Raw genomic sequence first — 24,212 nt, 5'->3', positions numbered from 1 at the left:
TGTACCACCAACAGATTATGGTGTACCACCAACAGATTATGGTGTACCACTAACAGATTATGGTGTACCACTAACAGATTATGGTGTACCACTATTGTGGGAACATCAGTACAGCAGCAACAGCAATTACTTCTTTGAGGCATTTTAACACCAAGTACAGAAGCATTTTAGAAGTTGGATAGATGAAGGAAAACCAAGTTCTACAGATAGTCAACTTCTTTATTGCAATCGGTGTGACGATTTGGTGTAGGTACTAACACCGTTATCAAGCTTGCTTGATTAACACATATCACTTGCTTGGTAACGGTGTTAGTACCTACACCGAATCGTCACACCGATTGCAATAAAGAAGTTGATTATCCATAGAACTTGGTTTTCCAGCAACAGCAATGTCTCAAATCTAGCTGTATTGAACATGTAGAATATTTCCTTGTTTATGCTGCCTTTATGATGCAATGACTTCCAACAATGGGATCTCATAAGACAAGGTCATCTGAGCTTTCTTCAGAAATACAGCTGGTTTCCTTCAGTCTCATAATATTTGGTTTCCCAACTGAGAGTCGGTATATAGTTAGACATGGTCGACTAAGCTGTCTTCACAATCAAACTCAGTGACACGTCGCTCGGCAGGCTGAACCAATGCTTATCTGCCTGGTAAGCAAGCACTTGTTTGGGATGAGTCCGATCACCTGAGCTTGATTCCTCGTTTAATACCAGCACGAATACCTGTCATTTCTCCAGCATACCTAGTCATCTCCGTCCTTGGCTCGCGTACCTGAAAATACAAAGTAGTTCATTGTTAAATTTTTGTACAAGAAAACATGAAAAGTGAAGGACCACATACATAATACACTTCAACAGACAAGTCACGGTGATGATAAGGATTCTGCCAACACCCTAAAGTTGCATCATCTTACATAATCGGTTATACCAGTGGATGTCAGGGTCATCAAGAATACAACTTGCTAAAACAATGAACACATGACATATCATAGGAAGTTCACGAGTTTCGTATAATTCGTATGTAATGAGACCGAGTGTGGTATTTTATTTATTACCCACGTCTAACATGTATTAAATTGACAAAATAGCGTATTTTTGTTATTTCTTTGGTTTCAAACCAAAACCGGTTTCATAAAGAGGTTGCGGAAGAGTTTTGTACTGTAGTACAATATTTGCATGACGTCAAACTGTAATGACGTCACGGCCTTGGTAACCGACGTCACAATGCATGTCAGTTGTCATCGCCTCGTACAGCCTCCTACAGTAAACTACTCGTAGCACCCCGTTTCTTGGTTTGTAGTTGCTTCATTCGGCTAGCATCACTGGTAGAAACATTGCGTTTGTTTTTCGACGGATATAATGTCTCAGTTCGACTCACAATTAAACAGCGACACGGCAACGTTGGCAATGTTTACATTCCCACAATGCATTTAAGTTGTAGAATGAATGAATTCACGTGTTTGTTACGAATGACAAAATAGTTACGTCAGAATGTGACCTAACTGAGAGGTCATCGGTTATCCAATCAAATCATTAGAATCTCAGGTCAAGTCGTTACGACACAGGTCAACGCGATACGACACTTGTGTGACGTACGAGATTAGTATGCAACTACCCATACGTTGACCATGTGGGTAATAAATAGGTATATCACTTATGAAATCTTGTCACGATAGGCTGCTTAATAAATACGCTTGGCTATTATATACTGAGGGAAACAATAAAGTGAACACCACTTCATGGCAGTGTTCCTTTATCTATTCTCAGATTTCCACCAACAGTGCTAATCAAAGCTGGTGATGAAAACTGGAAAACAGTAAAAGAAAACTTGAATTTCCCCATGTTTCTTTATTTGTTTCTCTCAGTATATATCAATACTTTAAGGTTAAGATATATTTGGACTGAAGTTCCATGTTTCACAGTTCTGCTTTAGGAGACAAGCCCTCAGTGAGTGAGGGAGTGAGTTTTATGCCGCTTTTAGCAATATTCCAGCAATTTCATGGTGGGGGACACCAAGAATGGGCTTCACACTTTGTACCCATGTGGGGAATCGACCCCGAGCCTTCGGCATGACAACCCAACACTTTAACCACTAGGCTGCCCCACCGCCCTGCCCTCAGTGACTGTGTTCTCCCCATCACTCACCTGTCCCTTCCTGCGAACCTTGGCCTTCTCAAACTTCTTTCTGTGTTTGACCCTCGGGTTCCTCTGTTCTTTCTTCCTCTTGGGGGTCATGCCTTTGTTCTTGGCAATCTGGCAAACACACAATCCAATGCATCATTGTACCAGTGAAATACCCAATAATTTAAGTGAGGTGAAATGGTAATGTTGTGTTCAAGAGTATTTATTGTATATTGACCTGTAACTGGCTGCGTGTGGTAGTGCAGACTTACACCAGTTTCACAATGCTCGCCCTCAGGGATACTAATGTGCAGTTTATCATGCTCTAACAGTTTGTGCTGACATCAACACATCTGTCCTTATTTTATCCCCTTAATGTTGAGTGCCTGGCAGAGTAACAAGTACCATCTTTTAAGGGTTTTTAGTATGGAGACAGGAAACCAGTCCACTGACCTCCGACCCTCTGGCAAACAATCTATCTATCCACTACGGCACAGAACATGTTTTTTAACTTAAGGGAAATACCTGACATCATTTCCGTGTGTAAACAGAAATGGCTGACACTTTAAAATGAAAATTTGAAAAATATGTTTCCAAACATTTGATAAAGGATACTTACAATCACTTAGATCAATGCATTATCCTAAAGTAGTTGATTAATCATGATGAAAGTAATTTCTGACAGGTAAGAAACTTCCCAGTAACTGCCCTGATGATGTTGCTACATCAACTGTTTCTTGCTTCTCTATGGTGTACCAGGACCGCCTCCGTAGTGTAGTGGTAAGAGCGTCCGCCCGGAGAGAGCGGAATATCGTGGGTTCGATCCCGACCAGCGTCATGCCAAAAGACGTTAAAATATGGTACTTGTTGGTCCCTGTCTGGCGCTCGGCATTAATAGGTAGAATAAGGACTGGTCGGCTCGGAGTCAGTATAATGTGTCTGAGTGGGGTATTCATGCTTCACTGCGGCATGGTATCTCAGTGGGCTAGCACTATAAAACCAGCTTAAGTCTGGGCTAGTACAAGCAGCCGCACATACACATACACACGCATGCACGTCGTCATATGAGCGAAATATTCTCAGTCACGACGTTAAACCCAATTTCACCTCACCTCACCTATGGTGTACATACCTGGTATGTTATTGCTCTCTTCCCCTCTTCCTCCTCCTCATTGTCATGCTCTGCTTGCTCCATGCCACCTTCCTCCATCCTGAACAGACATAACATTCACAGAAATATACAGAAATATACAACACTGCTTTGGAAGGTTCAGTTTGGCCTGGTGGACCAAGGTGTCCCTAGGATCTGCTGATCTGAGTTTGATTCCTGGATTCACCCTCATTATGATCTTTGTCTGCACTAAATTTGTCCATGTGTTTAATCACAGTTATGAATGTGGATCACTTGTCATTTGTTAACAATGTGAGGTCAAACAAACCTTATCATGCTTATTGTTGTAAATTCTTGTATGGACAAATAAGGGCAATATACACGACTTACTCAGCATCTTTGTCATCATCATCGTCGTCGTCATCATCATCATCATCATCATCATACATGTTGCGACCTTTCTTCATCATACTGTAGTACTCCAATGCATCCTTCTCGGCCTTGGTCTCAAACCTGCCAGTCTGTTTCTTCACCTACAACACCATACAACAGGTGCTTGTTGATGTAGTACTCATTACATCATAAGAAAACAACATGCATGTATTACATGGTCTGATCTTGTCAGTGTGCATACACTGCTCTTAGCTCTCACAATGAACTTTGTCTGCTGTTACCAAAATTATGTGATGTGGTGGTATTTGGAATCAAGGTTGGGGGGTTGAAAATCTTAATTACTGTATTTCAGACTAATCTAAGATGCGTAGATGATCCGGTTACTGAAAGTTAAGACAATAGGTGATGAAATGCATGTACAAGTTAGGGCTGGGAAGAATCCATATTTACTCCCAAGGAAGCCGACTTCTTATTACCGGACCCTACCAAGGTACCCGTTGCATGTCAGGAGCTGGGGAAACACATGTGTTCTTGAGATTTAGGTCAGTTTTACCTTCGCTGGTGGTTCTAGGTCCTTGCCTTTTGTCTTCTCCTTCAGTTTCCTCTTGAGTTTCTCAGCCTTCTTACTGAAATATCAGGAACATTCAGACCACCATAAGTCTCAGGTAGGATGTAAAGCACAATTATAGCTGTGTTTCCCTTCAGTCAGCAATAGACCAGCTATACCTCATCAGTGTATACATAATGTAGATTGGACCATAGAAACAAATGATGGATTTGTGGTGGCGCGTGGTCCTGTGCACAGAGCTCAGGTCACGAATCAGTTGAAGTTAAGCAACGTCGAGCTCGGACAATCCTTGGATGGGTGACCGTGTTTGGCAGCTTGACTCCTGAGAGTTTCTAGGACTTCAGTCCTTCCCCCACAACGAAGCACATGTGATACATGTGGTCTCACCTTAGGCAAGTGAGTTTGTTCAAATTGCCTCTGTTCACCCAGCAGAAAATGGGTACCCGGTTGGATAAAGTAATGTGACTATAACCTTCTAGCGCCTAACAGGCAGCTTGGGTTATGTGGGGTAATAAGAATCAGATTCTGATTAAGCGCCACGAGCAATCACTTGGTGTGTGGAAACGTGCTATAGAAGATGACTTATTATTATTTTTATATTATAAGCAACACCCCACACCATTATAATAATGATAATGAGGGTACTGGCAATACTCCAAACCATAAAGGGGAATGCTCAAAGCACGCACAAACAACACACCATTATTACCCCCGGATAACCCAAACTGCCTGTTAGGGGCTAGATGGTTAATAGTAACATGACTTATCCCAATGGGTAGCCATTTTCTTCTGGGTGAACAGAGGCAATTTTGAACAAACTCACTTGCCTAAGGTGAGACCACATGTATCACATGTGCTTCGTTGTGGGGCAGGACTGAAGTCCAAGAAACTCTCAAGAGTCAAGCTGCCAAACACAGTCACCCATCCAAGGACGCTCCGTGCTCAGCGTTGCTTAACTTCAACTGATTTGTGACCTGCACAGGACCACACACCACCACGCGTTTGACCAAGCAATTCAGCATAGCCAGTAATAGCTCCAAGTTAATAGCATATGTTATAATGACCAGCATCCCAAGTAGTGGTATCAACTCACATGACCCCTGCTGTTTGTTCAGGGGGAGGTGTGAGGTCCACGTCTTCCCCATTCTTCAGTCGGTCCAGAATATCGTCAATCTCAGGCTTGAGCTTGGAGTCCAGAGGCTCTAACTGTTTCATCAGCTGTGAACAGGACAAGAAATAAGTGGAATTTCCCAAGTGAAGTGTCAGGCCGCCTACCAAACCCTAGAGGCAAGGTGCTGATAAACTTACAATCATAATCAGGGAGAAACTAGGATTCAATTTGATTTCTAGGAATAAGGGTGCAACTCTGCACAGCAAACTGTGATGCTTTGAACAGCTGGGTCACCCTACCCTTCATCAGAAGATAATACTAGGCTTATGAGACTGAGATTGTGTATGTGCTATGTACTGCACCAGTCTCCTTGTATCAGGGTGCAACTGGGCCTGTACAAGAGAGATTGTGTAGGTGCTATATACTACACCAGTCTCCTTGTATCAGGGTGCAACTGGGCCTGTACAAGAGAGATTGTGTAGGTGCTATATACTACACCAGACTCAGGGTGCAACTGGGCCAGTACAAGAGAGATTGTGTAGGTGCTATATACTACACCAGTCTTCTTGTATCAGGGTGCAACTGGGCCTGTACAAGAGAGATTGTGTAGGTGCTATATACTGCACCAGACTCAGGGTGCAACTGGGCCAGTACAAGAGAGATGTTCAGTCACTCCCTGTAATTCACTAGTCTCCTGATGACAATACAGAAGTGGGCTTATTCAAGATAATAAATAACTAACGTTTCTGTACTGCACCAGTCTCTTGACGACGGGGTGGTTCTCGGCTGCGATGTGCTTTGCCTTCAGCATGAGGTAGAAGCTCACATTGATACAGTAACTGCAACATACATGATGAACAAAAATCCAATCACTATCACATTCAGGATGACATCATATTCAAGTATTAGGCCAAAGGTTAATTGTTTGTTGTGTAACTGCAAACTCAGCACAATTCAAACTATATGATGGCCTGTAAATTAAATCATATACAAACCGTGAATAATGACTGACTGACTGACTGACTTAGGTTTTACGCTGCTTTTAGCAATATTCCAGCAACATCATGGCGGGGAACACCAGAAATGGGCTTCACACATTGTACCCATGTTGGGATTCGAACCCGGGTCTTCGGCGTGACGAGCCAACGCTTTAACCACTAGGCTACCACAACGCCCCCTGTGAATAATGATATTGATATGTTGAGCAACCATTAACATCCTAGGGGTATGTGACTAGACCACAAACCAAATCACTGGATCCACAAGCATGATTACGTCGCCTCATACAATCAGTATAGGTTGCTGTTAAGTAACTACAACCAGATATCCTCTTGGTGAGGAAGGCCAAAGGTGTCAAGCTGGGCCTATAATAATTTATTGACTATTGTGATTTTTCATTCTGTCTTAGATCTGCATTTTAAACACATCTCTCCTTGTTCCTACTCATCAGCTTTTTACTGAGGGACACTTACTTCATATTGAGGTGAAATCTTGTCCTGACGTAATTAGCAGCACTGCCATGAACTTTGCCTTCATTGACAAGGGTCAGCAATGGTTGGAAAATGTCCTTGACTTCTGTCATCTGAAGTCAGTAAAAGGGAACAATGATAATCCAGTTAAACAAGAGTCATCAGAAGATGACATATCCCCCCAGCCCCCACATCTTTGAAAGAACAAATCATCTGACAGTTACTTAAAGTCCAGCTTGATTTTAGACTAAGTGCAAATCATTTCCATGGAAACCGAGAAAATAATAAATCACAAATATCTGCAAATAGCAAAAGGCATCACTTCAATATCTGCCTCACATATCTGCCAAGTTTTGCTGAAAGATATAGAGAGGTTTTTGAGTTGTGCTCCGGAAACGAAGCCCACCCCTCACTTTTGGGATTAAGTCCGAATCGTTTCCATGGAAACCGGGAAAAATAAAAATGCCAAAAATCTGCAAATAGCAAAAGGCACAACTTTAGGATCTGTTTGATATATCTATCAAGTTTTGTTGAAAAATATTATACGGTTTTTGAGTTGTGCTCCGGAAACGAAAGCAATCCTTACTTTTTGAGACTAAGTCCAAAATGTTTCCATGGAAACCGGGAAAAATAAAAATGCCAAAAATCGGCAAATAGCAAAAGGCACCACTTAAGGTTCTGTTTCATACATCTACCAAGTTTTGTTGAAAAATATTGAACGGTTCTTGAGTTATGCTCCGGAAACGAAGCCCACCCCTCACTTTTGGGACTAAGTCCGAATCATTTCCATGGAAACCGGGAAAAATAAAAATGCCAAAAATCTGCAAATAGCAAAAGGCACCACTTAAGGTTCTGTTTGATATATCTACCAAGTCTTGTTGAAAAATATTGAACGGTTCTTGAGTTATGCTCTGGAAACGAAGCCCACCCCTCACTTTTGGGACTAAGTCCGAATCGTTTCCATTAGGAAACCGGAAAAATAAAAATGCCAAAATCTGCAAATAGCAAAAGGCACCACTTAAGGTTCTGTTTGATATATCTACCAAGTCTTGTTGAAAAATATTGAACGGTTCTTGAGTTATGCTCTGGAAACGAAGCCCACCCTCACTTTTTGGACTAAGTCCTAATCGCTTCCATGGAAACCGGAAAAATAAAATGCCAAAAATCTGCAAATAGCAAAAGGCACAACTTTAGGATCTGTTTGATATATCTACCAAGTTTTGTTGAAAAATATTGAATGGTTCTTGAGTTATGCTCCGAAACGAAAGCAATTCTTACTTTTGAGACTAAGTTCAAAATGTTTCCATGGAAACCGGAAAAATAAAAAAAATGCCAAAAATCTGCAAATAGCAAAAGGCACCACTTTAGGATCTGTTTCATACATCTACCAAGTTTTGTTGAAAAATATTGAACGGTTCTTGAGTTATGCTCCGAAACTAAGCCCACCCTCACTTTTGGGACTAAGTCCAAATCGTTTCCATGGAAACCGGAAAAATAAAAATGCCAAAAATCTGTGAAATGCAAAAGGCACCACTTTAGGATCTGTTTGATATATCTACCAAGTTTTGTTGAAAAATACTGAACGGTTCTTGAGTTATGCTCCGGAAACGAAGCCCACCCTTCTTTAAGACTAAGTCCAAAACGTTTCCATGGAAACCGCGAAAAATAAAAATGACAATTATCTGTAAATAGCAAAAGGCACCACCTTAGGTTATTTTTGACATATCTACCAATTTTGGTTAAAAAATATCGAACGGTCTTTGAGTTATGGTCCGGAAACAAAATGATTACGGACGGACGGACGGACGGACGGACGGACAGACGGACGAGGCGACGACTATATCCCACCGCATTATATGCCGGTGGGATAAAAAGCCTCATCCTTCTCTAGATAAGTGTGATCAAATACGCTTCAAACTTGAGCCCTCATTGCCTTTAAAAGTAGCCACAACACAGCCATAGTACAACCATGAGTGAGTGAGTGACTTTCGTTTTATGCCGCTTTTAGCAATAATCCAGCAATATCACGGCGAGGGACACCAGAAATGGGCTTCACACATTGTACCCATGTAGGGAATCGAACCCGGGTCTTCAGCGTGACGAGCAACGCTTTAACAACTAGGCTGCCCCAGTACAACCATGACAACATTACAATGAATTGTTCAACATGGCACATCACTGTACACCACTGCAAACACTGTCTCTGAACTGCACTCTGAACTTGTCTCAGTTGTGGACACCACTGCACATGTCTTAGTACTTGACAACATTGCCCACCTTGCAGATGTAGTCCTCAATGAGTGTCAACAGTTCTGGAGATTCTTTCTTCAGGAGCTGCAGGAGGACATAACACAAAGAAAATGAATACAACTGTACACCTCACATCTTCAACAGGACACCATGGTTCATTGCAACAACATTTCCTTAAACAAAGTTTTCATCTGAAACATCATAACACCTCAATGTGGCTCAAATAGCTGTAAATATTTGAGGAAAAATTAACAACTTCCAAGATGATGACACAGAATAGTTCCACATCAGTCAGTTAAGATGGCTCATTTAACCTACCTCCAACTTTTCCCTTCTAGAGAGTTTGGACAAATCTTTCACAACCTTGCCCTCCTCTTTCACTTCCTTCTTCTTTGCTGGCTGAATGGACAAAAATATTGAGCCTTCAAACAACTAATAGTGACATATGGATGATGTTAAGAAATGATTTTGTCTGTTTGTTTTTGTTTAATGCCGCACTCAGCAATATTCCAGCTACATGACGGCAGTCTGTAAATAATCAAATCTGGACCAGACAATCAAGTGATCAACAGCATTGATCATTGATCTATGCAATTGGGATATAATGACACGTGTCCACCAAATCAGCAAGCCTGACCACCCGATCCCGTTAGTCACCTCTTATGACAAGCATGGTTTGCTGAAGATCAATTCTAACCTGGATCTTCATGTGTATAGATGTGATGGTACAGCTGCATCCAGACTACTATCAATAAACTGCAACACCTTACCTTGACTGTGAAGGCGTCGAGTCCAAAGTCCTGGTCACACATCTCCTCCGCCATCTTCCTCTGAAGAGCCAGAGCCTCCTTCTCTTCCATAGCAGCATTTCCTGTCTCCTCGTCCGACCCCGAAAAATCTGGCAACAATCACGAGACATTACTCACCAGAACATTCAGGTTACATGAAGTTTTATGTTCATGAATCGGTAAATCATAAGCAGTTGCTCAACACAAACACAATAACAAGATTGATGGGATTACACCTCAACACCTGACCACTGGATTTCACCCCAACACCTGACCACTGGATTACACCCCAACACCCAACCACTGGATTACACCCCAACACCCAACCACTGGATTACACCCCAACACCTGACCACTGGATTACACCCCAACACCTGACCACTGGATTTCACCCCAACACCTGACCACTGGATTACACCCCAACACCCAACCACTGGATTACACCCCAACACCTGACCACTGGATTTCACCCCAACACCCAACCACTGGATAACACCCCAACACCTGACCACTGGATTACACCCCAACACCCAACCACTGGATTACACCCCAACACCCAACCACTGGATTACACCCCAACACCCAACCACTGGATTACACCCCAACACCTGACCACTGGATTACACCCCAACACCTGACCACTGGATTACACCCCAACACCTGACCACTGGATTACACCCCAACACCTGACCACTGGATTACACCCCAACACCTGACCACTGGATTACACCCCAACACCCAACCACTGGATTACACCCCAACACCTGACCACTGGATTAAACCACTGGATTACCCCACTGGATTATTACACCCCAACACCCAACCACTGGATTACACCCCAACACCTGACCACTGGATTAAACCCCAACACCCGACCACTGGATTACACTTAAACACTTGACCACTGGATTACACCCCAACACCTGACCACTGGATTACACCCTAACACCTGACCACTGGATTACACCCCAACACCTGACCACTGGATTACACCCCAACACCTGTCCACTGGAATACACCCCAACACCTGACCACTGGATTACACCTAAACACTTGACCACTGGATTACACCCCAACACCTGACCACTGGATTAACCCCAACACCCAACCACTGGATTACACCTAAACACTGGATTACACCCCAACACCTGACCACTGGATAACACCCCAACACCCAACCACTGGATTACACCCCAACACCTGACCACGAGATTACATCCCAACACCTGACCACTGGATTACACCCCAACACCTGACCACTGGATTACACCTCAACACCTGACCACTGGATTACACCCCAACACCCGACCAATACCCATGACAAACTTACCAAACTTGTTATCAATAATGTCAGCATGGTAGAACCTGTTCCGCTTCGCTCCCCACGTCTTGCTGTCTGGCAGACCTGTCAACAATACACACACATCAAGATACACTGATTATAATGCAATTACACCTTCATAATAGATGGGGCCAAAATAACTAAAAACATGAAATTTTTAGAGTAAAATTAATATTTTTATACTTATCCTGACTCATGTTTATTTGCTTGTCTTCTTCTTCTGGCGAACCTAGTGGAACACTTGTATCTCCCAATTGAAGTTCCCTTCAATAAAAAATCACTCATTAGTACTGACCACGAGTTACCTCCCTTCCACAAGTGGGGGAAGGAGGGCACCACCCAAGCCCATGTGCCTCTCACTCTCCTCATATACTGAGCCCAACACCTGAATTTCCAGGGAAATCCAAAGTGTTAAGTGGGGAGACGGAGGAGGCTTACCTCATGAGTCAGGATAAGTATAAAAATATTAATTTTACTCTAAAAATTTCATATTTTTTCCTTATCCTGACTCATGTTTATTTGTTTGTAGAATCCTCACGGAATAGGAGGTGGGATTATATATACTTTGGATTTTACTAATTAGTGATTTGAACTGAGATAATTGTAATAACCCTAAGGGATAGTTTAGGCATGAACTGAATTCCTGCTATAGAACTTAAAGTAGCCATAGAGCTTATTATACTGCATATATAATAAAAGTATAACAGAACATTTATTAAGCTAAAGCTATTAATGTGATACTAAACCGTTGATAGTTTATAATGAATACTTTTATAGAACCAAAGTAGTAACCAATATATGTAAGTTATAGAGAATTGTGCTTAAGGTATAACTTTAAGCTGTATAATAGTAACCAACATGAGAGTTTGTTAACTAATGTTAAAATGAACATATGACTGAGCTTAAGGATTGAAACTTAAGCTGAACATATATATAATAGTAGAACTCCTAAGAGTTGTAGGCATATATATAGTATGATTATAGAACTGTGCTTAAGATATAATTAACTTAAGCAACCTAAATAGCCAAAACAACTCCGTAGAGTTTGTTAGCTATTACATTTTATAATGTAACCATAATGCTTAAAATATGATGAAACTTAAAGGTCACATGCAACCAAAAAATCAAACATAACTAAAACACAATTATCACTTCTTCATGACATATAATATGCATTGCTGATTATGAAAAAACAAATAAACAAAATTATAAGCGTATAATCGCAAATCAAAAGTGCAATATTTTGTACTTGGGTTTACCTCCCTCGAAACGAAGCAGCCGGGATACCGAACCCAGTCAGAGCGGGTGGGTGTGCACTCAAGTGTAGGGGCTGGTTCATTTGCAGATGCCGCCTTCACGGCTAATTGTGTGTGTTTATATAGAGATGTTGGGTTTTGTAAGTACATGCTCATTTTTTGTGTATAACATTTTGCAATCAACAGACATCATTACATGTCATGTGTTCAAGTATCACACCTGCCTGTCTGTGTAATTACATAATGTGACAGAGACTGAACTTGGGCCATAAAACAATGCGTTATGTTTATGGTGTATAGCCTGATTGGTGTTAAGTTCAAATTGCATGTGGTCAGTGATCGCAGTTGTGTATTGAATATTGTCATTAGCAGACAGGCAGGCAGACACACAGGTGTCAATAAAACAAGACATTGAGTTTTGTCTGTGACAGCGACATATCTATATCACAGTTAGAAATTGTGTCAATGCTAAATAATGACATTGCTTTTAAGTATCGAACTGAGAAAGTGACTCGGTAAGAAGAACGTGTGGTGAAATAGACAAATGAAATTATATAAACAGTTTATTTACTGTCATTACATATAAAAAGCTCGCGCCTGTGAGATATCAACAAACATTATGAAAAGCTCACACACCAAGCCTTCACCGAGGGTATTCACCAGACAGCCCGCTTCCAAGTTATGCGAACCTATTTCACTGAGCACGCAAGTGAGCTTGTTCCCAGCTGTTGAAACTGTTATTCCCCAGAAAAGTCTGGGAAAATAAGTGAAACGCTTGAACTCCGATTTCGCGTTTTTTTCATCATCGTTATTTTTCAACTTTATAAGTTGAATTTGCATTTTTGACGCTTTGTTTCGGTAAGTCCATACCGAAAGGTATCAGAATCTGCAAAGTTGTGTTTTACGTTGCATGTGACCTTTAAGCTAAGTATATGATAGTAAAAACTCTTTAGAGTCTGTTAGCTAATATACTTATATGATATAAACACGGTACTGAGCTTTAAGATATGAATAAACTTAAGCTACATATATAATAGCAAAAACTCCGTAGAGTTTGTTAGCTAATACATGTTATAATGTAACCATAATGCTTAAGATATGATGAAACTTAAGCTACATATATAATAGCAAAAAACTCCGTAGAGTTTGTTAGCTAATATATTTTTATGATATGAGTATAGTACTGTGTTTAAGATATAATGAACTTAAGCTACATATATAATAGCAAAAACAAACTCTGTAGAGTTTGTTAGCTAATACATTTATAATGTAACCATAGTACTGAGCTTAAGATATGATTAACTTAAGCTAAATATATAATAACAAACTCCGTAGAGTTGTTAGCTTATATATTGTATGATATAATAACCATAGTACTGAGCTTAAGATAATAAAAGAACTTAAGCAAAATATATATAGCATGTAGCTATTTAGTACTGTTATAAGATAAGTAAAAATCTGTAAGATTGACTTATCTTCTCCGAGGAACTGTCAACTGTTGTGCGAGGACCATGGGACCGAATTGGTGGCTACCTGAGACGTCCTCGGTGGTGATATCTCTCAGATAGTGGTTGGCAAACACCATATCGGATCTCCAGAAATAACCCTCCATATTTCAATAGCATTGTATATGTTAGCGCTCTAATATCATGAGGATTAGAAGCTCATGGAGGGTCGATCCTGCAGTCTTGTAGGCACGTAGTATGACAGTTCTGATCCAAAAGGAGATAGTACGTGAGACTTCCGTCTGCGTAGCTTGATAGAGGAAATAATCTCTTGCATTTTTCCCTCCTGTTTGGCTCGGTGGAGATATATTTTCAGTGCTCTTACTGGCCATCGTGATAGATTCATCGTATCATGGGGTCCAAGTATATCATCAAAGCGTGTTCATAAACCTCACTTGTGAGGTGTTGGAGCACTATATTCAGATCCCAAGTTGGAGCGTGAAACTTCCGTTTTAATCCTCCAATCGGAAAGCTCGTAGCAAGGCGAGTAACTGGGTTAGAACTTGACGCCCGTTCTCAGTTATGATAGAGCTATTGCTGCAAGATAGGTGGACAAGTTGAGCCTTATAAAATCTTAGTCTGACGTAGATAACATAAGTAGTCCGCCACTTGAGGATGAGTAGCATATCTAGCTGTAAATCCTTCCTTTGCAGCATAATTGACAACACTGTGCCATTTGTCATCGTGATAAGTTGCCAGTTGAGTTACGAGGGCAAGTTAGACTGCTTTGCCGCCTGGCTGAAAAAACTTGTTATTCAGACACGCCTTGATACAATCCATAATGTGAAGTTGGAATATATCTGGCTTTCCGCGCGCTTTGTTTGGTGTGCGGATGTATTAACAGATTCGAGCACTCTGTAAGGTGTAGTATTGGTTGTCCGATTTCTTGAATAAGAGTTGGAAACCACTTCCTCGCTGGTCAGTAGGCCATGACCAAAAACCAGATGGAGGCTCTGCTTTAGACTGATTTAGAGTAAACTTGTGAGATTAACGCTGGTGGCGGAAAAGCCGCACTGCCGCTGAGACCTTCCCACGATATGCTTAGTGCGTCTGTTGCCAATGCTAGTGGGTCTGGAACTGGCGATACGAATGTTGTCAGTTGTTTGTTGAATCGAATGGTAAATAGGTCTATTAGTGTAGTTCCTATTTCCTTGATAATTTGAGTGAATATATCTGTATGGAGCATTTAATTCTGTCGGCGATGGTATGTGTGGCCGAGAGAGAGCGTCTGCTATCACATTCTTTGCTCCTGGAATGTGATATGCTCTGACATGTATGTTGAGATTGTTGATTAAATCGAACAATTGAAAAAGAGTCGATATGTTCGGGGACCTGGTTGAGCTTAGTTTGTTCACATAAAACGCCACTGTCGAATTGACTGTGTGAATCATCCACTGGGTATACTGTAGTAAGTTGCTCCAGTGTATTAAGGCGTTTATTACTGCTTGCATCTCTAGCAGATTTATGTGTAATTGCTCTCTTGATTGCTCATAGCCCTGATGCCGTCCTGTTGGCAAGATGGGCTCCCCAACCTTATAGTGACACATCTACGTAGAGAAGTGTTATCGATTCCAGCTCTATTAACGAGACGCCTATTCAAACATTCGATCTCTTGGTGCATCATAGTAGATGAGGTTTGACCTGAACCGATGATTGAACGGTAGAGATTCGTCTAGATGCGAATTGTTGATGACTTGTAACGGATGTAATTGTTGTCTGCCTCTGTCTGTCATGTCTTGAGCTGAGCTGAAGTGCGTAACCCCAACAGACTCTGTCACTGTCGTGTGGTAGCGGAGATAGTAAGGCTTGTGGAAATGACTGTTGGATCTTGATCCATGGTCCTCCGGGTACAATTATAAGATTCTGCGCCGCTACAAATCAAAACCTAGAATAGCAGATCTTGGCGAAGGTTCTAGGTCCAACTTAAGTAGGCTTTACTAACCATCTAGTTGTGTTAGTAGCTTGATGATGAATTCAAGTGTAGTCTGAGACGCTATGGATTTGAATCCATTTGTATCCCGTCCGTCGAGGTAAATTCGCCATGCGGTGCTTGACGATGTAGATGCATAACCAGGGGTGACTGCCATCGCTGAACTTATGTAAAAATCGCCTGACTGCCGTGTCCTCGTCCTTACTTGACAGGGGAGGTCTCTAACCTCAAGAAGGCAGCCCAATCATGAAGGTTTAGATTAGCTGGACTGTAAGGAGGCTTGCTCGCTTCACTGATATATTGTTGTCACTTGCAACCCATATGTGTTGAACTGTGAACTATGATCGACCTCTCGTGAGGGCGTTGTCCATCTCTGTCCAATCAGAACAAGGCATTTTGATTCTGTAGAGTACCCGCCTGTGACGCCACCGTGTATCAGGAAAGGAACCTTGTATAATATAGTGCCGTCGTTGATATTAGAACAATCGTCGGTCTTCACCGTAACTTCCGAAGTTACCCGAGTGACCACGTGTTTCGAGGGTTGATGGTAAACGCCAGCTGAAACCTCCGCGAAATACCTCGCTCTGTAATATTAATGCTGGATAAGTTATTTTCCAGGCTGTCGAAAGTAACTTCAGTCTTGAAGATAATTCCGACTTCCTTATATAAGGTTCAATAACCTTGCAAGTTGTCAGCTTGTAGACTGTTAAAGCTGAACTTGTTGTACATATTACTTCTGAGGAAATCGCTGACGATTATGAGTTTTACTTTCGCCCGTAACAAGACTGCTGTTCAATTTCGTTTTGAATTGTCTGCAGATCTGCGTAATGGTCACGCATGTAGATAATCGTATCGTAGTAGGTAGTCGGCTTGAAGATCCCTAATTAGGCTCTTCGTCCGTTGATAAATTAATACAGCGACGCTTGTGTGTTGTAAATAGCCTGTGCAATTGTCTTCGCGTGAGGCTTGTAGACGGCATATGGCTTACAGTTGATAAACAACTCATGTGATGTCTTGAACGGACTGACGAAAGTGGCTATATATGACGAAAGTGGCTAGTATATGGAGACCTTGGAGGAGACTTCCTCGGCTTAACTGGGACTCTCGCCAAGATCTCGGCAACGCTTCTAGATCTTCTGGGTGAAGTAGACTTGGAGCCACTTAGCCTTCGCGACCTTCGCGAAAGTATCGAGTCAGAGTCCGATCAATATATGAGCGCTTGCTTCGCGAACGACCTCTGTGTTCTACAGGGTGTGGGCTCGGCGAAGCGCTCCTTCTCCGCGATGTCCCTCTCAACTGGTGAGGCTGTAGCTCCTTCGCGGAGGCGGCCTGGGACTTCCTTAGCGAAGTGTCTAGAGTCGGATCTTAATGATACCATCGTCTTCCTCTGACGTATGGTCGTATGTCGGAGACCTCGATCTGTAAGAAGATCTATGTGAGGACTGAGGAGAACGGACTGACGATTGGCTAGTGTATGTAGACCTTGGAGAAGACATCCTTCGCGGAAACTGTGGGCTTCGAGAACGGTGATGGCTTCGCCGACGCTCTGGGCTTCTCGAACGTTGAGGGCTGCGCGAACGTCTTCTAGGCGTTGTAGAACCACTTAGCCTTCGCGTCTTGCGCGAATGTCTGGAGTCAGTGTCCGATCCGACATATGAGTGCTTGCTTTGCGTAACGCCTTCTTCAGACATGACAAGGTGCGCATAGGCGGCACTCCTTCTCCGCTGGCCTCTTGCAAAGGGTCAGACTCTAGCTCCTTCCCGGAGGCGCCTGGGATACCTTATGCAAAGAGCTCACCCGCAGGGTTGCCTCTCGCTGGAGGCGCCTATGGGCTCAGGGGCTCTACGCGAAGTCAAGGCGGCTCTGGGGCCCTGTATGACTTAGTATGGGGTGGGCTCTGGGGCCCATGGCTCTGAGGCCTCTGTAAGCCGTGAACGGTCTTCCATCAGCCTCATGATTTGGTTGACCAGGTCGCCTGGGATGGTCTGCGCTGGCGCTGAGGGTGTCCTCTCTGTGATAGTGACGGACCCTCAGTTATAATCTCCGCGTCAGCGTAGGGCATCTCTGATTGCATGTTGATCTGCGCTGAAGTGACGGTAGCCGCATTGGTCACTTCTTATGACATACATCTGGAATGATAAACGAAATGTCATCATCATATAAACATAATTCTGAATATCAGAAGCAAAGTTTTTTTTAGTAGTCTTCGTGGATTTCCCTTTGACGCAGGCTGTAGACCTGGGGCTCGGAGCATACGCTGAGACGACGGGAAGTTCTTCTAGTTTTATACTGTGATGAAGGAACGCCCTGGGAAGCAGGTCGCTTCTAGATATAGCGGACTGCGCCCCACGCTTATCCCCGAAGGTAACTCAGGATATATCTGACTCGATCTATTAGCCATGACTGAAGATTGTTTCCGAGATTTATCTGCCTTCCGCCTCAAAACGGAACATAAATATTTATCAAAGGCAGAAATTGGTAAATTAATATATAATTTACAACGAAACAATAGAACATGGAGTAATGCAACTAGGGCATTTTAAATGTGGATCGGTAGCAGAGTAACGTAATTTACAAACAGTGCAGATTTTATTAACGCAAACTGTTGAGCAACACGGGCGAACCGTGAATCAAGCAGCAGAAACACTAATAATTATCAATGCATGTTGAATAATGATACTAGTTACACCTCTATAGATGAATATAAGAGGTAACAAACTAAATATAAATAAAGGATATAGTGTGCAGGGAGACACAGGTGCTCTCACGCCTTGCTCACTGGGCTAAGAAGGAGAGAGTGAGGCACATGGGTTCAGGTGGCTCTCGCTCCCCGCTTTGTGGAAGGGAGGTAACTCGTGGTCAGTACTAATGAGTGATTTTTATTGAAGGGAACTTCAATTGGGAGATACAAGTGTTCCACTAGGTTCGCCAGAAGAAGAAGACAAGCAAATAAACATGAGTCAGGATAAGGAAAAATGTTTAGTTTTACACCGCACTCAGCAATATTCCAGCTATATGGCGGCAGGTCTGTAAATAATCGAGTCTGAAAAAGACAATCCAGTGATCAACAGCATGAGCATCAGTCTGCTCAATTGGGAACCGATGACATGTGTCAACCAAGCCAGAGAGCCTGACCACCTGATCCAGTTAGTCGCCTTTTACGACAAGCATGGGTTACTGAAGATTCATTCTAACCCGGACCTTCACGGGGGGGTAAGACAAGAAATAATATCCCTATCAACATTTGAGTAGCATGTGGTGGTGGTCGTGCTTGAGAATATTTCACTCATATGATAACGTGCATGCGTGTGTATGTGTATGTGCGGCTGCTTGTACTAGCCCAGACTTAAGCTGGTTTTATAGTGCTAGCCCACTGAGATACCATGCCGCAGTGAAGCATGAATACCCCACTCAGACACATTATACTGACTCCGAGCCGACCAGTCCTTATTGTACCTATTAATGCCGAGCGCCAGACAGGGACCAACAAGTACCATATTTTAACGTCTTTTGGTATGACGCGGTCGGGGATCGAACCCGCGACCTTCCGCACTCCGGGCGGACTCTCTAACCACTACACCACGGAAGCGGTCTTGAGTAGCATGTAACATGTTATATTTGGGATTACACTTTCATAGTAAAGTACAGATTCTAGTACTTTTGTACCCTCAGAGTCAGGCACCTAGTCACCAGCACACTAAGGCAGCCGTCTAACCTGCTCAGATGCTGCGACTTCGGTCCATAATAACATTTGTAGATTTACTTGACTATCAATACAAAATTCACTGGCCACCAGGACCACTGCAAACATATCATTTAGTGGTCCTGATGATATTTTACTAGTCAAGGATCACAGGACCAGTGTAAAGTTTGTACACTGCTCATCAGTCTCTTTTCTATATTTACACACATTTTCCTTAATTATACTATGTCAGATAGAATCAAACTTTGTTATGGTGTCATCAATGTGATAAACCATCCTATAAACCTGAGATAAACTCAAGATACAATAAATATGCAAATTAAGGCAACTTCTTTTCGTTCGCTTGTAACATCCATGTAAAATTTACTTCTGTACAAGCTATTGCGAAAATTTACCTACATCATTAGCCTGGGTGAGTGAGTGAGTTAAGTTTTACGCCGCACTCAGCAATATTCCAGCTATATGGCTGCGGTCTGTAAATAATCGAGTCTGGACCAGACAATCCAGTGATCAACAGCATGAGCATCAATCTGCGCAACTGAGAACCGATGACATGTGTCAACCAAGTCAGAGAGCCTGACCACCTGATCCGTTAATTAAGCCTCTTCACGACAAGCATGGGTTACTGAAGATTCATTCTAACCCGGACCTTCACGGGGGTAAGACAAGAAATAATATCCCTATCAACATTTGAGTAGCATGTGGTGGTGGTGGTTTCTTGAGAATATTTCACTCATATAGCGTGCATCGCGTGTGTATGTGTATGTCGCGGCTGCTTGTACTAGCCCAGACTTAAGCTGGTTTTATAGTGCTAGCCCACTGAGATACCATGCCGCGAGTGAAGCATGAATACCCCACTCAGACACATTATACTGACTCGAGCGACCAGTCCTTATTGTACCTATTAATGCGGCCCAGACAGGGACCAACAAGTACCATATTTTAACGTCTTTTGGTATGGCGGTCGAGGATCGAACCCAGCGACCTTCCGCCTCGGTATGGGCGCTCCTACCACTACACCACACGGAAGCGGTCTTGAGTAGCATGTAACATGTTATATTTGGGATTACACTTTCATAGTAAAGTACAGATTCTAGTACTTTTGTACCCTCAGAGTCAGGCACCTAGTCACCCAGCACACTAAGGCAGCCGTCCTAACCTGCTCAGATGCTGCGACTTCGGTCCATAATAACATTTGTAGATTTACTTGACTATCAATACAAAATTCACTGGCCACCAGGACCACTGCAAACATATCATTTAGTGGTCCTGATGATATTTTACTAGTCAAGGATCACAGGACCAGTGTAAAGTTTGTACACTGCTCATCAGTCTCTTTTCTATATTTACACACATTTTCCTTAATTATACTATGTCAGATAGAATCAAACTTTGTTATGGTGTCATCAATGTGATAAACCATCCTATAAACCTGAGATAAACTCAAGATACAATAAATATGCAAATTAAGGCAACTTCTTTTCGTTCGCTTGTAACATCCATGTAAAATTTACTTCTGTACAAGCTATTGCGAAAATTTACCTACATCATTAGCCTGGGTGAGTGAGTGAGTTAAGTTTTACGCCGCACTCAGCAATATTCCAGCTATATGGCTGCGGTCTGTAAATAATCGAGTCTGGACCAGACAATCCAGTGATCAACAGCATGAGCATCAATCTGCGCAACTGAGAACTGATGACATGTGTCAACCAAGTCAGCGAGCCTGACCACCCGATCCCGTTAGTTGCCTCTTACGACAAGCATAGTAGCCTTTTGTGGCAAGCATGGGTTGCTGAAGACCTATTCTACCCCGGATCTTCACGGGTCAAGCCTGGGTTTTCTAAATGACTGAGCACTTGAGTACTCAAACATAGTTGCCAATCGTTTGGCACTGTATTGTAAATGAGTTGTGTTCAATATATTCAAACCTGGTTTCTAAGGTCACTATAGAATAGAAGCATGATGTTATGTGATAAAAAGATCATTACCATCATTTGTTTTCCTATCACATATTTCAAATATTTGGAATACAAAATATGTATCTCAGTCACATAACGTATTGTTATTGCTAATACACTCATGGAAACGAATAAGGGAACACATGAAAGTTCACGTTCCTTTATTTATTTCCAGAATTTCACCTACCGTGCAATAAATACCTTGTGAAGAAACATGGAAAAGAATAAAGGAACACTTGTACTTTCATGTGTTCCCTTATTTGTTTCCATGAGTATATGTCATATTTATTACACAAAAACACACAAGGCTTGTAATCTCTGTCTCTCTGTAAAGTATATTGTTAACTTGACAAACCTCTTCATCGGAGTCCTCCAAGCGGCTTTCCTTATATCCCTGATCAAGAAGCACCTGTCACAGAAAAAGAATACACTACTCACTGAGACATAATATACAAAATATAGGTTGGTTGGTTGTTTTTTTGTTTAACGCCACAGTCCGCCATATTCCAGTTATATGGTCGCTGTCTGTAAGTAATCAAGTCTGGACCAGACAATCCAGTGATCAACAGCATCGTCTACTACACTGGGATATGATGACATGTGTCAACCAAGTCATCGAGCCTGACCACCCGATCCCGCTAGTCGCCTCTTATAACATACACACGGGTTGCTGAAGACCGATTCTAACCAGTGTCTTACAAAATATAGGCTCCACATAGCCATGTTAGGTTTTCTTCTGGAAGGCAGCTTGTCATGTTAATATTATTATGATGGACCACTGGTAATATTTTAGATGAAGGACGCAGGGTATAACTGGGAACATGTGCAGCAATGGGCCCAGGATAGACAACATTGGAAAACTCTAGTAACAGCCTTATGTGCTCAGAGCACGAGGAGGATTATGCAGTAACTGAGTAAGCACTGGTAATAATACTTAAACTGGAACTAACAAGCTCAACATTTATCGTGAGGGATACAAAACTAATGGATCACTAAATGGCCTGTTACCATGCAAACACATTATACAGACATACCAGCGGTCTGGTCATATTTTGAAACATTGGGGTGATAGAGATGTTCTTAAATGATGTCTATTTGTCCTTTGTTTCAAAGTCAAGTGACAATCTGGAGGGACAAATAATTATAACATTACTAAGTGTGTGTCAATGTATGCAATAAAAATTATTACTTCTGCTATTGTACTAAGTGTTTTGTTCTGGATGTCTTGAAGTATGGCCATACTGTATATTTCATGGTAAGAGTTCCGCCCATAACCCCTACATGAAATGTATTCTATTTATTAGGATTATTTTGAGGGTTTAGGGTTAGAGTTAGGTTTAGGGGTTAGGATTAGGGTTAGGATTAAGTTTTTTTATTAAAAAAAACATCAATTCTTTGGCATAGAATGATTTTTAAAAAACGAGGGTTACGAGTGGAAATCTATTCCATGTTATCAACTTACCTTGTTTCTCCCTTCATGGAAGTCATCAATGTCATCATGGTAGTAGTCCTGGGATTCAGGATCTGGGTCATCATCTGAGGTATACACATTCAGAGGCCTGCCCCCTTTACGTCCACCCTGGCCTCTGCATACATCAAAGATAATCAGCATTACAAATATATAAAACTAAATTTTGAAGTTAGGTGTATATCACAAAAAAAGATGAGATACCATCCCTAACCATCCAAAGTACTGTGGCTTACTAGCGCTGAAGGGGTCGTTGTCGGCACGGGTACTACAGATATGTACCCCAGGTATGTTTCTGTATACAGATATGTACCCTGGCCATAATGAGAATACAGAAACGTACCCTAGGACGATTCCATTCCCATTGTGTCGTATTCTTGATCGGAACTGTCATGCTGTTGTATTAGATACATTTGATTGCGTTTTGTAAGTAATGAGAATACACAGTAACAGATATTTCGCGATGCATATGAATACCACTCGCATTCAGTTGAACGGGAACAACTACATGCGGTTTTGGTTTTGGATTACGGAATATGGACTCGTCCGCCTTTTAGGGTACCTGGTATGTTTCTGTATTTTGACTTTGTTTAGGGTACATATCTGTATACAGAAACGTACCTGGGGTACGTATCTGTAGTACCTGTGCCGACAACGACCCCTTCAGCCTTACTAGCCATGTTATAAAAGATATCAATATCAATGACTGAGTCAATACAGCTGCTAGGGTCATTGCTAGCACATGCACTATTCGGTCCTACTAAATACGCCCCAGGTGAATGATACTAAATGAAGAAGGTTTCTCTTTAAGTATAATCATGTTCTATTTATTGTATTTATGACGTTTAAACCCCATTATCAACGCACCTATTAATCAATACTATAATTCACACTTAAACCATGACATCATAACACACACTACATCGGGCGTCACTAAACCTTAATTGAGGAAATAGCATACTTACGAACACGATAACAAACAGATTAATAATCAAATTTAATCACGAAAACAGGTGATACTTTCGAGCATATGCCGAGCGATTGTATACATGTGTCTCGTGTATTCTGTGTAATTACTTAGAACAGGGTGTAATTTGGCTATCTAACATAAAGTTATCGGAGTCACTTATTAACGTAAATATTATCTATTTTTACCGTTTTCCCATATCCGTTCAGATGTGATCAAACAACACACGTGCAGTAAACACCAAAGAGAGTCGTCTCCCTTTAACATTA

General features: G+C 41.9%; 1 protein-coding gene across 1 annotated transcript; it reads right to left on the bottom strand.

The window, feature by feature from the left end:
- On the bottom strand, nucleotides 1–24,212 carry LOC124260072 (something about silencing protein 10-like). The gene is made up of 17 exons (XM_046694321.1): nucleotides 24,132–24,212; nucleotides 22,971–23,094; nucleotides 21,864–21,917; nucleotides 21,696–21,709; nucleotides 17,223–17,266; nucleotides 11,145–11,219; nucleotides 9,797–9,924; nucleotides 9,345–9,425; nucleotides 9,054–9,110; nucleotides 6,780–6,889; nucleotides 6,050–6,146; nucleotides 5,290–5,414; nucleotides 4,182–4,254; nucleotides 3,626–3,768; nucleotides 3,257–3,335; nucleotides 2,149–2,256; nucleotides 1–775 (listed from the first exon to the last, which is right to left on the bottom strand). The coding sequence occupies exons 1-17, from the start codon at nucleotides 24,140–24,142 to the stop codon at nucleotides 686–688; spliced, it is 1,413 nt and encodes a 470-aa protein (XP_046550277.1). The 5' UTR covers nucleotides 24,143–24,212; the 3' UTR covers nucleotides 1–685.

The sequence above is a fragment of the Haliotis rubra genome, unplaced genomic scaffold, assembly GCF_003918875.1.
Source record: "Haliotis rubra isolate DU_JTF1 unplaced genomic scaffold, ASM391887v1 Scf75, whole genome shotgun sequence".
Classification (NCBI taxonomy): Eukaryota; Metazoa; Mollusca; class Gastropoda; order Lepetellida; family Haliotidae; genus Haliotis; species Haliotis rubra.
The sequence above is the reverse complement of the archived record's forward strand: the minus strand, read 5'-3'. Positions and strand labels throughout refer to the sequence as shown.